At 31.3% G+C, this 16,653-nt stretch overlaps 1 protein-coding gene across 1 annotated transcript in view; it reads left to right on the forward strand.

The window, feature by feature from the left end:
* betaggt-I (geranylgeranyl transferase type-1 subunit beta) overlaps positions 1-16,653 on the forward strand; it is a 90,176-nt gene that overhangs the window by 34,119 nt on the left and 39,404 nt on the right. Inside the window, exons 3-4 of the mRNA XM_075382277.1 lie at positions 6,296-6,530; positions 15,525-15,657. Of these exons, the coding sequence (XP_075238392.1) occupies positions 6,296-6,530; positions 15,525-15,657 (368 nt within the window). The remainder of the gene's footprint in view (positions 1-6,295; positions 6,531-15,524; positions 15,658-16,653) is intronic.

The raw sequence follows: 16,653 nt of genomic DNA on the forward strand, positions 1-16,653 counted from the left end.
CGATGCTGCAAGACAACAGAAATGGTCGGAAACGGTGGGAAGCCTGAACTTTCAGGCCTCAAGTCATCATGCATGGACTCTGCTAAGAAAATTAGGAAGTGGATCTCCTATTCAGAGACTAAAAGCAGGTGTCTCCCCGAACACCGTGGTATCCCACATAGTGGCAACATTCAGAGCACCAAGAGACAGGGCGCACACAGTTGAGATAAAACATGAACTAAGGAACTTGAGAAGAAAGGCAGGAGAGACTGAGTATGCTCGCCCTTTTACGCCAGATTCTTCACTGACATAATGCTGACCGGTAGCATGCCTAGAGAGTTCAAGCGATCAAAGGTAGTAGCCATTTTGAAACCGGGGAAACCAGCAAACTTACCTAAGAGCTACAGGTCTATAGCATTGCTATCAGTGACATATAAATTACTAGAAAGGCTTATCTACAACAGAATCTGTCAGAGGATATATGATGTTATACCAATTGAACAAGCAGGCTTTAGGCCAAAACAAACTAGGTTCTCTCACTCACAACGTACATTGAAGTGGTGCTCCAAAGAAATCTTAAAACCTCTGCTGCATTCGTTGATTTATCAGCTGCTTATGACACTGTCTGGAGAGAAGGCATGATTTGTAAGGTCCTCTGTGTAATCCCATGCAAACTAACAGCTCACCTCCTTAATAACATGTTGAACTACAGAATGTTCCAAGTTATCATGGGATCTGATATAAGCTCACCGAGGAAACTCAAGAATGGCCTGCCACAAGGGTCGGTACTTGCGCCTCTCCTTTTCAGCCTCTATGTTGCGGACATGCCAGAGGCAAGATCTAAAAGCATGGCTATGCCGATGACTGGGTGCTAACAATAAAATGTAGATTATTTGAAGAGTCGTAGGAGGTCCTGATGGCTGACCTGGAGAAACTGGGGAGGTACTTCCAGAGATGGCACCTCCAACCGAATGCTAGTAAAACAGTGGTGTCATGCTTCCATCTAAGTAACAAGTTTGCTAATAGGGAGCTTAAAATTCTATTTGAGGATACGTGGCTCTTTCACACCAAAATACCTAGGCATGACACTTGATAGAATGCTTTCATTTAAGGAGCATCTAATGAAAGCTGCAGGAAAATTGAGAGCGAGAAACAACATCATACATAAGCTCTGTGGAACGACGTAGGGAGCATCGGCTTCCACTTTGCGCACATCGGCTCTGAGCTGCTGAATATTGTGTGCCACAATATAAACATAAGGGCTTCACAGCCCTTATGTTTATAGAATTGATGCTCAACTTAATGACACTACGAGAATAATTGCCGGGGTTATCAGGTCTACTCCCGTGGAATGGCTCCCGGTGTAGAGCCACATATCACCCCTTAACCTGCGCCGTATGAACGCTCTTGTAAGAGAGTACAAGAAGATCATGGACAATTGAAACCTGCCAATGCATGAGGACATTGAGTATGCCAATCGTGGTTACCTTCTTCGGTCTAGAAAGCCACCTATCAAAACAGCAGTTGCTGCTACAGAGGATGGATTTGACCTAACTGACGCCTGGCGTTGAGAATGAACTACAAAGCAGAATAACCAAATCCCATGTATTACTCAAAGGCTGCCGAGTTTTGACTTCCCACTTACGACATGGTCAATGCTAAACAGAATACGGACTCAGCATGGTAGGTGCGCCTATTTCCTGTATAAATGGGGTAAAACACCGACACCCCTTTATGAGTGTGGTGAAAATCAAACTATCAGACACATCACAGAAGTTTGCCCTAGGACAGCTTATGAAGGGAATCCTGAAGATTTCCTGATGGCGACTCCAGAATCGATAGCATATATTAGTTTGTTAAATCTTTGTTTATAATTTTGACTGTAATTGGTGTTACGTTTTAGTGCCATATGCTAAATAAAATAAATTTAAAAAATAGTTTCAACAGATTTGAAAAATTATAAAATAGATATATTTTAATGTAATTATAGAATTAAATAACAACTAAAGATGTGGGATCCTGCAAAAATTGATTATTGGAATTAATATGGTAAGTTTAACTATTTACTGTGTTTTGGTGGATTATATTTAATTTATATATAACATAGTATATTTTATTTTTTAGAATAAGTAGATTAAGTTTAAGGGAGAAGACACTAGTTGTTTGTGCAGAGGTAAGAGCACTGGATGCCCAAGTGTTTCGGTTGAAACAATGGAGAGAAGAGTCAGGGCGAGTTTTGTTCATAGCCCAAAGAAGTCAACTTGACATGCTAGTAGTGAACTCAATATTCCGCAGCCAACTGTCTGGAAGATTTTGTGAACTCAATTATGACTGAAACCATAACGTATAAAGTTATTACAAAAGTTACAACCAAATGACCTCAACAAACTATACAAATTTTGTAGTGACTTGCAGGAAGCTATGGAAGATGACGATTTTGCTAACCATCTGGTGTCTAGTGAAGAGGCAACATTTCTCTTGAATTGAAAGGTGAATTGCCATAACATCAGGATATGGGGTACTGAACAACCTAATTCTGTAAAACGTGAACGTAATTCCCCAAAATAATGTTTTTAGTGCAATTTCTGAAACAAAGGTGTATGGATCATTTTTCTTCTCGGAGTATACCGTGATGAGTATTTCATACCTCAATATGATGCAGTTTTGGTTGTTTCCTCAATTGAAAGATGACTCCAAAAAATTTATATTCTAACAAGACGGGGATCCGCCTTAGGGCTTGCTAATGTACGAGCATACCCGAACGAAGAACTCCTGCATTGCTGGATCGGGTGATGTGCAGATGATGACTTAGCGCTCTTAAAGTGGCCTCCTAGGTCTCCTGATCTCACAGTTTGTCATTTTTTCCCTTTGGGAGTAGGTTAAAGTCTAAGTTTATGTGCCACCACATCCAATAACTTGGGTTGAGCTACAGGAACGTATTACTGCTACATTTATAACCATCAATAGGTATATGTTAACGCTTGTGTGGGTTGAACTGGACTACTGCATAGATGTGTGTTGTGTGATGAATGGAGGCCATATTGAACATTTATGAAGGTATGACTGAAACTTGGTCAGTTTCTGTTTATTTTCATGTATTATTCATAATTTTATGTGTACTACTTTTTTAAATACAGATTTTTAAAATCCGATGAATTATTTGTAATTAGCTGTACATGTAGACTGTGTTATGTATGTGTATTAACTATATTTAATTCAGTTTTCATCTTTCCATCTGATTTTAAAAGAATATAATTTATTATTGCTTCTGTATATTTATCATTTTCACTGTTAATAATTTTTAAGAAAAACAAATTAGTATGGTGCTCTTATATAATAAACATTTATGACAAAAGTATATATTTTATTAACCCTTCTCTTAGATTTAGTTCTTGAAAAGATGCTTCTGTATTGTAGCATGGATCTCGCAAAATGAAATATGAACCATATCACAAACAGTAAAATAATGTCAAAATTTACGATGGTGGATCAGTTTAATCTGTTGAAGAGGTTCTTGGTTCTTGGCTAGGTTCATCATTTACTTATAAAATGTGTGTAAATACAATTTTATATATTTACAAAATTGTATGTTTATTGAAATCTGTTAAGTAAATATTCTATTGCATATATATTCTAAATTGAATATTTTATTTTTGTTAATATAATAAACTTTTAATATAATCTGAACCTGCATTGTCTAAATTGATGCAGAAAAAAAATTAACTTTTGTTTGATTGAATAAAATTATGTCTAAAAAGATAACTGAAATAGGCCTATAGTGTAATATGTATAAATAAAGCTGTGTTTTTCCAAAGTAGGACTCTTGACTGCTGATATGTTAAGTTTCTTATTCCATTTCATGTGTGCATTATGTGCGTGTGTTGTTAATAGAAAGAGTTGTCCTTCCTAGTTGCACACTATAAATGTTAAATATTAGTTGTTATCATCTGCAAATAAATATTCATTGGAAAAATGTGAGACACCGTTGTTATTACAATAAAAGAAGAATTAAAAGCAGTAAAACATGTAGACAGTGGAGAGTCTGGAAAGAATTATTCCATAATTATAATAGGACAAGGTATTGTTTATGACAAGAATAAAAGTAGAACTGAACTGGTAAACCAGTTTCCTACAAAATTTTCATATTCTACATTATAAATAAAAGAAAAAAAACATTTAAAACAGAAGTTCACAATAAATCCATGCGGGCTCTTTTACTAGTAAGAAAAAAAAGGTCATTCTCTTGTCTCTGGTAAATTGCTTGAAGAAAACACTAAGCAAGCTTATGAAAAATTAGAAGATAATAGTTAGCATAATTTAATTACTTAATAGGGTTAACAGATTGATTTTAAAAAGTTTGGTATTACATTGTATGTTTTTATAATAATTAGTCACTTTCAACATTACTGTTCATGTCAATTTTCAGCAGTTTAATTATGTAAAAGTAAAATCATTTAAATAAAAACGATATGTTATAAAAACAGAGGAAGTAGAATACTATATGATTGTAGATGATGGACTTTCTATATTAATGGCTGATTTAAGGTTTAATCAGTATAAATAATATGAAAGTTTCCAGTTTTGAGAAAAAAGTTTTATACCGTACTTATATGAATTCAGAATTTTTTTCTATTTTATAAAAATTCTCTTTAAATCGGGTTATTTATTTTATTGTATGATCATAATTTTTTTTTTAATTTAATTTATGTAGTTGCCTTTTTTGGCTTTTCTATACTTTTTTCCAACTATTTAAAAAAAAATTCCTAGTAATTCAGTTTAAATTTATTTTAAATTGCATTTATTCTTTGTACTATTCACATTTTTAATGGTTCTTGACACATATGAAGTTCTTGAGTAACTAGTCAGGGCTGCTTCCTGTGTAGTTAATGATTCTCACTAAACAGTTAGTTCCTCTCTAGTAAAAAAAGTTGATTCTAGGGCAGAATATCACCTGTATTTCACTGAGTTAGGCTTGCTGATGTGTTATAATTTTTTTGGCCCTGTGAAGAAAGCAGTGGGAAGCTGTTTCACTCCTCTCACTTCACTTAGAAAGTCTAACATGGGATGCTTAATGTAGAAAATGATATTAATTTTATATTTATATTAATGATTAATATTTGCCTACAATAATTCACCTACAATAATTATACTCTTAGGTCATCCAAAGAGAGAAAATATAAAAAAATAATGTTTAGGTAAATGTTAATTTTTTTTGTATATTAAATGATTTTTTTTAAATTATATTATATACATTGTATTGTTTTATTTTGTAACTATTTTGCATGGGATGTATCATATATCTGTTAAGAAACTATTTAATATTCATATTTTTCTAAAAATACTATTTTTAAACACTTTTAGTTGATACTCCTTTTGATGATTTTCAAAGAATTTTTAGCAACTATGGCCTCAGTTTAAACTAAATGTGATCAGAAAAATTTGATAAATTTTGAAGATAAATTTTGAAGTACCTGACTGAAGCCAGGTAGGCTAATACTATATAAGTGGAATTATAGATATGAAAATGTGTTTTGTTTCCTTTCCGTATTCCAGTTTTTAGATTGTTGATTATTAAACATTTAATTAAGATGAATGAATTATTTCCTAAATATCTAAAAACAGCTATTTTTCAATATGTGAAAGTTAGGGTGAGATGTATAAAATTATTCTCTTAAGCTCAGTAAATGACTTTTATTGAGAAATGTGAATTGATAAAATGTAAAAGAATAAAACTTTAGAAAATTAGTTTATTAACATTACAAGTAATTGTAGAACTAAATCTGTGAATGAATTCTTGCTACAGTCTGTAAACAATGATTCACATTGTATAGAATAAAGTAATGAGAACTTAAAAAAAAAAAAAAAAATTAAAAATAACTTATTTTAAAATGTCTGTTGGAAAAACATTAAATTTTTGCTAATTGTTGAATGAAAATTTATTTTTTTGATCAGTTTTCAAATTTATTGTAAAAATTTACATTATTGACAACATTTTTTAAATAATAATATAAAATTTTCCCTTTTTAACTTGGGTTTTTTCATTTTCAGTAATTTTTCTAGGAAACTGAAATCAAATAAAAAATATAAGAAAAATATATATCACTAGAGTAAAATAAATTTAGTAAAATAGATGGAATTGCAATTATCTAGGGAATGAGTTGTGTTGTAAAGTGAGAAATTAATAAAATAATGGTGATGCAATTCACAAATTTAGAATCAATGATTTCTTTCACTATGATTAATAAAAATGTATAAAAGCAGTTCTTTACAGAACACTTAAAAACGTTTATTAATAAAATTTTTCTTTTCATTTCAGATTCTGGTGATTTAAGGAAATGCGGTTTTCAAGGTTCATCGACTCTTAATTGCTGTAGTAAAAACTGTAGCTGTGATAATGATTACAATGCTGATTACGCTAAATATGTTTGTGGTCATTTAGCAATGACTTACACAGCTCTTGCTTGCCTCATTATATTAGGTGATGATCTGTCAAGGCTTAACAGACAAGCTATTGCTGAGGGTGTGAAGGCACTGCAGCAGTCTGATGGAAGGTAATTTCTAAGTATTAAAAAAAAAACTTTTTCTTAATATTTTTTTTAAAAATTATTTGTAAAAATTTTGTTCAAGAAAATCTTAACTGATTTTAACCAAACTTTTATTTTCTTCATGCTTCATTTTGGAAATTTTTATCTCAAAAATTTCTTTGTGGGGCTCTCTCTATGATCCACTGATAAAGCTTTACCTTTTTAGGATTTGTGTTATATTTAATCATTAGTTTTCTCATGATCTTTGCTTATAAAACTTCACAGTATATATATATATATATATATATATATATGTATTGGAATGTTTGAAACTTAATAACCTTTAACTGGAGAAACTGATTTTAATGCAATTTTGTACAGTGATTTGTGTATTTGTAGCACTTTGTAAATTTTGTTATCTCCAGCTGGTAGGGAGTTTTTTGGGCTCAATTTTCTCAAATGTTTGTAAACACGAACCCCACTCTATATTATTACAGTACATATGTGCATGCATTTCTTACCATTTTTAAAAAAAGGTTTTGCCTCAAAATGCCCCTTTTACTGAAAAAAGTTATCTTTTTATTTATTGTGCGTTTTAAAAATTCAGTTTTTTTAATTTTTAAAACATTTTACTTTTTTTAAACATACAATGATAACTTTACAATAAAACTTCATTATAAATGACTCTCCACCTCATAAAAAAGATCTTAATTAACTTTTTTCATTTATAAAATTATTTTTCCACTATATAATAATAATGCCAGAAAATTACTATACAACTTTTTTGTCAGCTTTTTTATTTCATTTTCACTTTTTCAGTTTTCTACTTATGTCGTACCTGAGTGTCTGTACTGTTTTACTTGTTCTACACTTCCATTTTTGTGTAGACATTCATTGGTTTATTACTTTCTAGTGTCATTACTTATGTTTTCCTAGCATTTGTTTTCATTTTCTGTTGAGTAAAATAGTATCTTCTAAATTTGAAATCACCATTAAGTATCCTTCGCTTCATCCATTAAAAACATCTGTAAACCATATATTGTTTATTTTTCTTCCTCTTATGTTAATCCCCTTCATCTGCTACAACAATTTTGATCATATTTTTAACATAAACAAGCTGGGGATAACAATTAATAAGAGGACTGGAGTTATAACTCAAAAAGTGGGAAACTACTACTTTTTTTTTTAGTGTAAATTATAAGCTAGAATTTTTTTTTTTTAAAGATTATTCCAAGTGGTGAATAGCTGTACAAGTGAGTCACAAATGATGTCCTTTGGGCACTAGGGTGATTACAGTTGTATTTAGTCCTAGTTCCAGTATGCTTGCACTCTGCTGAACAGTCTTTTGTTGGACCAGTACACTTAGGAACTGATGTCGAATGTTCCTGAAAACACTGCTGGTTAATGGCACACTTGAAAAAACCACTAATAAAGAACTTTGAAAAGATCTCACTCAACTTTGCCTGATAAGGGAAATTCTGATAATGTAGAGAATACTACTGAATGTACAAAAAAGAATATCAGAATTTTAATTTGTTGTAATATCTCTTAGATCAGGGTACAGTGTTGATTTTGCCCTTTGTTGAATCAAGAAGCAAAATAGGTAGTTTTAGTTGCATGCATTTCCTATCTTTTAACTTGACAGTGCCTTTAGTGAAGTTGGTGACTACTGAACAGAAAACTTTATGTTTTTTGCAGTTGCTAAATATAAATCTGTAGTTAAAGTTCATTGTATGTTCTGTAGAAAGTTTAATTGTGATACTCCAACTGAGAATAAGATACATTGACGGCATGATCAGTTTGAAACGACTAGATGTTTGTGTAAGGAAAGAGTACGGACGGGATGACTGAATATGTCTGAAGAAAGTGTTGAATAGGCCAGAAAGTCTTTCCTGCATAAAATATTTGTGCAATCTAGCAATGTCAATGATAACTATCTGGAGTGTTTGAAGGAAAGACATATGTATCCAAATCGTTTGCAGCTGATATAGGTTTTGAAGCTTACCAGCTAAGCTGTGTGTACCAACTTTGCAATCAAAATGTTGCAGCAAGAAAATGACAACTTTGTTGATCATATTATGTTTAGAAATGAGTCAATATTTCATCTTAGTGAAAAAATGTCACTTATAATGTTTGCATCTGGAAAATCTCCTTAAAGTCTTAAAAGGAACTCCTCAAAATTAAATGTTTTTTGTGCATTATCCAGTTGGCAAGTTTATGGGTTGTTTTTTCTCTGATGTGAGTGTAACAGGAGTTGCTTATTTGGATAAGCTGTGCACATGGCTCTTTTCTCATCTGCAAGATGGACTAGAGGATTTTATTTGGCAACAAGATTGTGCGCCTCCTCACTGACATAACTCTATTCAGGATTATTGAATGATGTTTCCCCCAACTGCTGAATTGGTTGTGGATGTGATAACAGAGCTTGTTTGTGGCCACCCAAACTGACCTTATGCATCTTTTCCTGTGGGGTTGATCTATTTGATTTAAGACAGATTGAAGCAGCTGTTGCTTCTATTATTCCGTCATACAGGAACAACTCTCCTATAAGTTGGATGGAAGGTACTGCATGACAAAAGATGCTCGTATTGAAGACTTGAAGGAAAAAACTTTAAGTGTTACTTTTTAATTTTATTTGTACCATAAGTCACAGTTAAGAGATATTAGCTTTAAAATCCTAAAAATTCTTTTTTGAAAATCCTGTCTTATCAACCACATGCTATAAAAGTATTAAATTTATTATTATTTGAAATGCCCAGGAATGTGGATCCCTTTCTAAGCTCTCTTCTTTCCTGAAAAATAAAGAATTGTCTTGCACTGATGAAGTGACTAAGAATCTTCATAAACTTAGGGATGGAACATTTCTAGTGAAAACATTTTCACACGATGAAATTCAGGTTACATCTCCCTCACAATGTAGCTGTAAATCCAGTCAGCCATAAAACTAAATACTTGGAGTGGCATAATTTCCTGCTCTGAGGTTGATACCAAAGAAATCTCCTTTCAATGTGGTTCACAATGGGTAGATGATATGAGGTATGGAACTGGAATCCCACTTCTTCTCTGGTTTTAACATTTACCTTGCCTGTTCTGCCATTATGAATAAAAGTAAAGTTTCTCTTAGTTTAGTCATGATCTTTTATTCTGAAATTGTAAAGGTGCTTTAAGTGTCAAGATTTTATGGTAGAAAATGCCTGTAATATGAATTGTTGGCTGTGATACATCTTTCTGCTATGTATTTGTATTTCTGTACTTTGATTGGAGATCTCATTTATGACATGTAAGGAACGATAGCCATAGCCTGTCATAAGGGCCAGTGGTTTATTCACGGTCCGCTTATCAAGGATATAACACCAACTGCCAAGCAGAGGAAAGGTTTGCAAATCACAATGGAAATTATTCAGTTCATTCATAAGATTGACCTTCCTTTAAAGAAGAGTAGGCAATACTTAAAATTGGAACAGAAAAAACTACCATTTATGTCTGGACAAAAGTAATATAAAAAGAACTTAAACTTGTGAAACCTCATGCAATTAAATATGTAAATATATCATTTGTGGCAGCTACATCCAGATAAGACCCAAAAAAGGTAATGTGGATCCTGTGAGGAATTGAAAAAGTTGGCTCAGGTGTTGTTTAATGAAGTTACATCTCTAACTACCACAATCGCAGAGATTAGTAAGAAAAAGAAAAAAAGGTTTGATCATTATCTCTGGTTTCATCCTACCTAAACTACAGGCACTACTGTTACTCTGGTGAACCAGCTGCTAAGTAAAATCCCCATTAAGAAATCTTCAAGGAAGGAAGATTCTGCATTAGGAATGGTTGAGATTGATGTTGACCTAAGGGCTCTATAACTTCTTAAAAAAAAATTAGTTCTAAAGTAATGTTTATTTAACTTCTTGAACATATAAATTTTATCTACTTCTTAATTTAATAATAATAATTATCTAATTATACTGTGGAGTAAATGTAGAGGATGTCAAATTTTTTGTCAGAGTACTTAACCCATCTATTTTATGTTTGCAAGAGATACACCTTCAACAAGAACAGTATATTTCATCACGACTGAACCTATGAAATATATATATGATAGAGGTATAGCAGTTTTTATAAAAGAAACTACAGTGGCAGCATGAATTGCTATCCATGTCCCAGCTATCATATTTAGCCACTGTACCTACCAAACTTAGCATTTGCAGTTTATATCTTCCACTCAATTCTACTCTTTCAGAATTGGATCTTTAGCAGTTTCCATTCCCTTCTTTGATTGTTGGCTATTTCAACATGCACCACTCGTGGAATTCATTATATTACTCTCTGAGAATATATGATTGATAAAGAAAGGGCAGGATTTGGATCTCTGCTTACTGAGTATGGATCATGTACCTTTATGTCTTCTTCTTCTTCTTCTTCTGGAGTACTGTCTAACAATGATCTTTCCTTGTGCCACATTCTCTACTTCCTTGTCTCGATTGGACTGTTTGCAGTGATCTTTATGGCATTGATTGTAGGCCAACGATTATCTCTATGTGTGATGCTGTAGGCCAATCATTATCTCTATGTGTGATCTTGCTGCTGGATTTGCTAGGCTGTGGAGATAGAGTATTAAAAGGGCAGATTGGGAGGCATATGTCTAGATTTAACCAGGACTGTAATGTATGTGGATTTGGTGATGTTTTGAAACAGCTCTCTGATTTCTCATTACTAATAATTGTAAACGACTTCCTCTACAATCTAAAATCATCTGGGAAATCTAAGCAAAACCTCTTATTCTTTGGTAGAATGATGGTTCCTATCAAGCATTTGGAGAGTGTTGACAGGCATTTTGGAAATTTAATCACAGACACTTGACTGATTGTCTTGAGGCATATCATAAGCTTGTACAAACTCTTATGTTTTCCTAAGTCATGGAGCCATTACGTTATATTATATCTTAGGCTGCTACAACCTCTTAAGAAACCTTTGTCTTGTGTGGACCCTCAATCATTGCACTCGCCCCTATACTGACTCATAATGGCAGTCTGGTCAGGTCTTGCAGATAAGTCGATGTATTAGCTGAATGTTTTAGTTCAGTTTCTCGTTCTTCATCATACTGTCCAGAGTTTAGGAGACACAAGCTACAAATGAAAAATGACTCCTATTTTAATTACTAATTCAAACATTGAATTGTACATTCTTTTTAAATTTGATGGAAGTAATGGTTTTGTAAAAAAGTTGTGACACTTTCCCAGATAATCGTATTAGTAGATCTACTATAATTTTCAATCTTCTAGATGCATCATTGTAGCATCTTTTGTCCATCTGTAACAGAATCTACTCTGAACAGTTTTTCTCTGCTCATGTTCAGAAATCTTGGTCATCTCTAATGTAAAACCTTGTAAAGACAAAACTTGACCTTCTAGTTAATAGCCCGTTGACAAGTTTTCTTCTCAAGGTGATTAAGATAATATAGTTAACTATAGGCTGGTTTGGTTACTGGAGAAACACTTATTTTGAGTTTAGGCAAGGTTCTTTCTTTCTTCATCCACCTTAATTGACTAAAATTGATTAAAAAAAAAAAAACACTTTTCTTTCATGACAATACCATTGCTGTTTTCTTTGACTTAAAGAATGTGTATGACAGCTTGAAAAAGGCTTATTTTAAATATTCTCATGGAGTAGGGAATAGAAACATGCTGGGTTTTATTAAAGAGTTTCTCATTAAGTAAATTTATATAGGGACAACAATTCCTAATAAATTTATTTAGAAAATGGGATTCCACAGGGAAATATATTTAATGTTTTTGTAGTTTCAGGACAATGAATAATATAGTGAAATGTGTCCAGAAACCAGTTTTATGTTTATTATACTTTAATGATTTTTCAATTTTTATTACCTCTAGTTCCACAGTCGCTGATGAAATAATTACACAATATAATATCTTGTTCTGAAGTTTGGTCCAAATTCTCTGGTTTTTTCTTTTCCCAAGAGAAAACATTTGTCTCATTTTAGAAAACAGTGTACACCTTTAGTGAACAGTAAGCCACAATTAAAGTTTTATGTCTTCTATAAAGTTCTTAGGATAGATTTTCAGTGTGATTAAAAAGGGTTAAACATAAAGGAACTGAAAAGTAAATGTACAAAATCTTTAGATATGTTAAGAGCTTTATCCAATACCCGTTGAAGTGCTGATCAGATATGTATATTACATTTTTATTGAGCTCTAGTCCGCTTCAACTCAAACTGTGGTTGTGCAGCACATTATACTGCATTGAATATACTTGATGGTGTACATAACTGTTTCCTTTATCTTTTTAGAGGTGTCTTTCATTCAAGCCCTTTGGTAAGCTTACTGGTTGATTGCAGTGAGCTATCACTTTGGTACAGGAGGCAGCAGTTAGCTTGGATCAGAGTTCATCCAGAACAGTCAGATTACAATATTGTGTTCTCAAATGGTCGTTTTCACTGTTATGAATAATATCCTCTATGTACAAAACCATGTACAAAACTATGTACAATGTATTGTATTCTCTTTCATTATTGTCTGCTGCAGTCTTCAAACTTAAAAATACAGCATTCTTGCCAATTTATACTTGCCATCAATTTTTACTTTCTGTTAATATTTGTCAGAGATTTGTCCACTTAATTATAAATGTTACCTTAAGTAAATATATTAAGAAATACACAAACCTGGTTGTTTTGAAAAAAGGATTTCTATTATTGTTACTGATTAAAATCTAGGTGTACATATATATATATATATATATATATATATATATACACATTGATAGTTCTAAGTATGATATTTCTGTAGGTTTTGCTTTTATTGTAGATGGTAGGACATCCATATTTGGACTGCCTTATAAAATTAGTGTTTTTGTTTCTGAGGTGTATGCCATTAATAGGGTTCTTAACTTTGTTAGTCTATGATATCATCATATTCTCATTTGGTCATTTTATGAGTGTACTCAGGTAATAGGACTTTTATTCAAGACATCCTACTACCAAAATTCTTTTGGCTATTGTTTTAACGATCTGTATAATATAGATGTGACTTTTAGCTGAATTCCTAGTATATTAGGAGATCTGGCAATGAACATGCAGATAATGCTGCTAAAGAAGCTGGCTTTTACAAATTGTGTCTTAGTTTTTGATTTAAGCCTTTTTTCATGTAACTTTTGTGTAATGAGCGGTACTAGTAGTGAACTACTATTGTCGATAATAAAGTCTGCCATATCAAGTCTTTTTTTATACTGTCCTGGAGTTCCTCTAGTTGGACTAATTGTCAGGGGAAAATCGTGATTTGTTGTTTCTGAATTGGACATACATTAATCACGCATGGGTACCTGATGGAATCTGGTGACACCCTAATATGTGAAAGATGTAATTGCCATACCACAGTTGGTCACAATATTGTTGATTGTGTGCATTATGTGACCTTGTGGTGTATGTTCAAACTAACTAGCTGTTTTTATTCATGGTATGCTAACGAATGACAAGGATATCCTTGGCAATAACCTGAATTTTTTGTAGAGCATCCATTAAATTTTTTTGCTCCTTCTGTCGGTAATTAGGAAGGAAGCTCTAATGAACTCTTTTAGTTGCTTTTAAATAATTTACTTTTTTGCTTTTAATTTTATTGTTATTATTTAATTCATGTTTTTTAAAAATCTTTTTATATTAATTCTGTTTATGTAGTTCATACAAATGTTGGCTCCACCTTTACTTACATTTTTATATTTAAATGTTATGTCTTTCTTGTTTTTATTTCTATAGATTATCATAGTGTTGGGCCTTTATACCTGCACTGATTTTGTTATTTAGTTTTAAGATTTTATCTCTGATGTTGCTGTTCTCATTGTAGCTTTATTTATCATTATTTAGTTCTAAGGTCTTAATGTGATATTTATTTTTCATTTTATATATACTTTAAAATTTTAGTGAGGGTAATTGTAACATTTTATGTGTTTGTCATCCTGCAAAAAAAAACTTTTGTTTGCTTTTTTCTTCTTCTGGAGTTCCTTTACTATTGAAGTTTCTTTTGTTTCTGTACCACTACTTACTAAATGTATTTTGTGCTTGTTTATGGCTATCACTTTTAGATTTTCTGTAAAATGATAAAATTACCTTTTTTCCTTTAGTGTGTTAATATATGATTATCATTGTTTTTTGGGTGTTATTAATCTTTATGGTTGTTAGGGCATTACAAAAATTAAATAGAAAGAAAACCAGCAATAATATCTAATATAAATATTCTGTATTTTTTTTTTTGATACTTCAAGAGCTTGATTACTTATACAGTCATAAGCAGAAGGTTGTGAATAATCCTCCCAGGATTACATTAACTTCTTATTAGGAATATAATTTACTTTCGGGTCTATTATTTTATTTTCTGATATAATTTACTTCATAAATTACTTTACTAACAAATTAGTGATCAAATATTTAACTATTTTAATTGTTAATAAATATCTATTTTACCAAACTGAAGTAAAAAAAAAGTATATTAATAAAATTCTAGACATGCATATTTCTTATAATTATTTAACTGAGTGAATCAGAAAATTATCAAATATTTCCCTCATGTCATTTATCAGTATGGTAGTCTTTTTTTTAATTTAAATGGTTTCATCTTATAAAGAAGTTCTTAATGGGAAAACCCTCTTTACACTATTGTTCCGTTTTTTATATACCACTGAACATAATTAAATTATACAGGGATCGGAATTGAAAAATCACTAAAAGTTTCTGTTCATAAAAATGTTGTATTGGTATACTATCAGTTTTTAACAACATAAATACATTAAAAATATTGGAGCACTAAAGTTTTCCACAAATAAAGTTTCTCAACCCCAATTCAATTCAGTTGTCAATTCATTCCATTTTTATTTATTTCTGTCCTGATAGTTCTCTGTTATTGTAAACTCAGGTGTTTGTTTAATTGTTTAGATTACTGCTGTTTTTCATAGTATTCATGATTTGTTTTAATAAGTTATATTTGTTTTTTCATTTTTTTATTTACTTATTTCATTTTACAGTTTTTGTGCAACTCTGTCTGGAAGTGAAAGTGACATGAGATTTGTCTATTGTGCAACTTGCATCTGTTATATGATTCAAGATTGGTCTGGTATGGACAAAGATAAAACTGTTGATTTTATTTTGAATAGTATGGTTAGTATGGCTGGTAACTTCTCTTAACATTATTTCTTTTTTAATAAGGCATCATGTATTAAATATTTCACACCATTTTAAAAGTTGTCTTTTTTTAATTACTAAATAGTAATCAAGTAAATAACTTTGAATGAAATTTTAAAATTTCTTAAAACATTTTGAAAAATGAAAATTTTCTTCTACCATTTTTATTGTATTCCTAATATGTTTGCACAGTTACTTGGCAAACATAGATCACTGCTTATTAAATAATGTGTTTAAGATAAGCAGCCTTCTTGGAATTATCAGTCGTTTGTAAAGCTTCTTCAATAAAATAATTATGTGATGTACTGGAATGTAGTGTAGGTTTTAATAAATATTACTGATGATTAATTCACTAGTATAATCTTCTGTAAATAAGTTTAGTGGAGTCAGTAAAATTGTATTTTTGTCCTTTTAATATGTATAAACTATTCAAATCTTTTTCCAAAACCATTCACAATTGAAATATTCACATATTTTACAGAAAAATCCAAACTAAACAGATATACTAGTAAGCTTAATGACATTGCACTTTCAGTAACAATTATAAATTTTAAAGTGTACAGATCATACATTTTTGTGTCAATTTGAAAGGCATTGCCATATTAAAATAATTTGGTTTGCAGTTGAATTTTACATCATAAGTACTCTCTCACATATTAGTGAATAATTCAGTACCTAAAACAAAATAAGCTTTCTTTCCTTTCTTTTTTTGAAGAATACAAATAAACCAACATTTCTAAATTTAATGACACCAGATCTTTTCTTGACTATTGTAGCTGTATATTGAACACTTGAAAGTATATACTTTATATATGTATACGTCCTGAGGAATTGAAGGATGTTGTACAAACTTTTAATGAAGAAAAGAGCTAACATTAGTTTTTTTTACTAGAAAATAAGATCATATAATTGTTGGTGGTTTATGTAATAAAAAGAATCTCTAATATTATTCACATTTCTACATCAAAGCCT

The sequence above is a fragment of the Lycorma delicatula genome, chromosome 1 (genome assembly GCF_047948215.1).
Source record: "Lycorma delicatula isolate Av1 chromosome 1, ASM4794821v1, whole genome shotgun sequence".
In the NCBI taxonomy this organism is placed as follows: domain Eukaryota; kingdom Metazoa; phylum Arthropoda; class Insecta; order Hemiptera; family Fulgoridae; genus Lycorma; species Lycorma delicatula.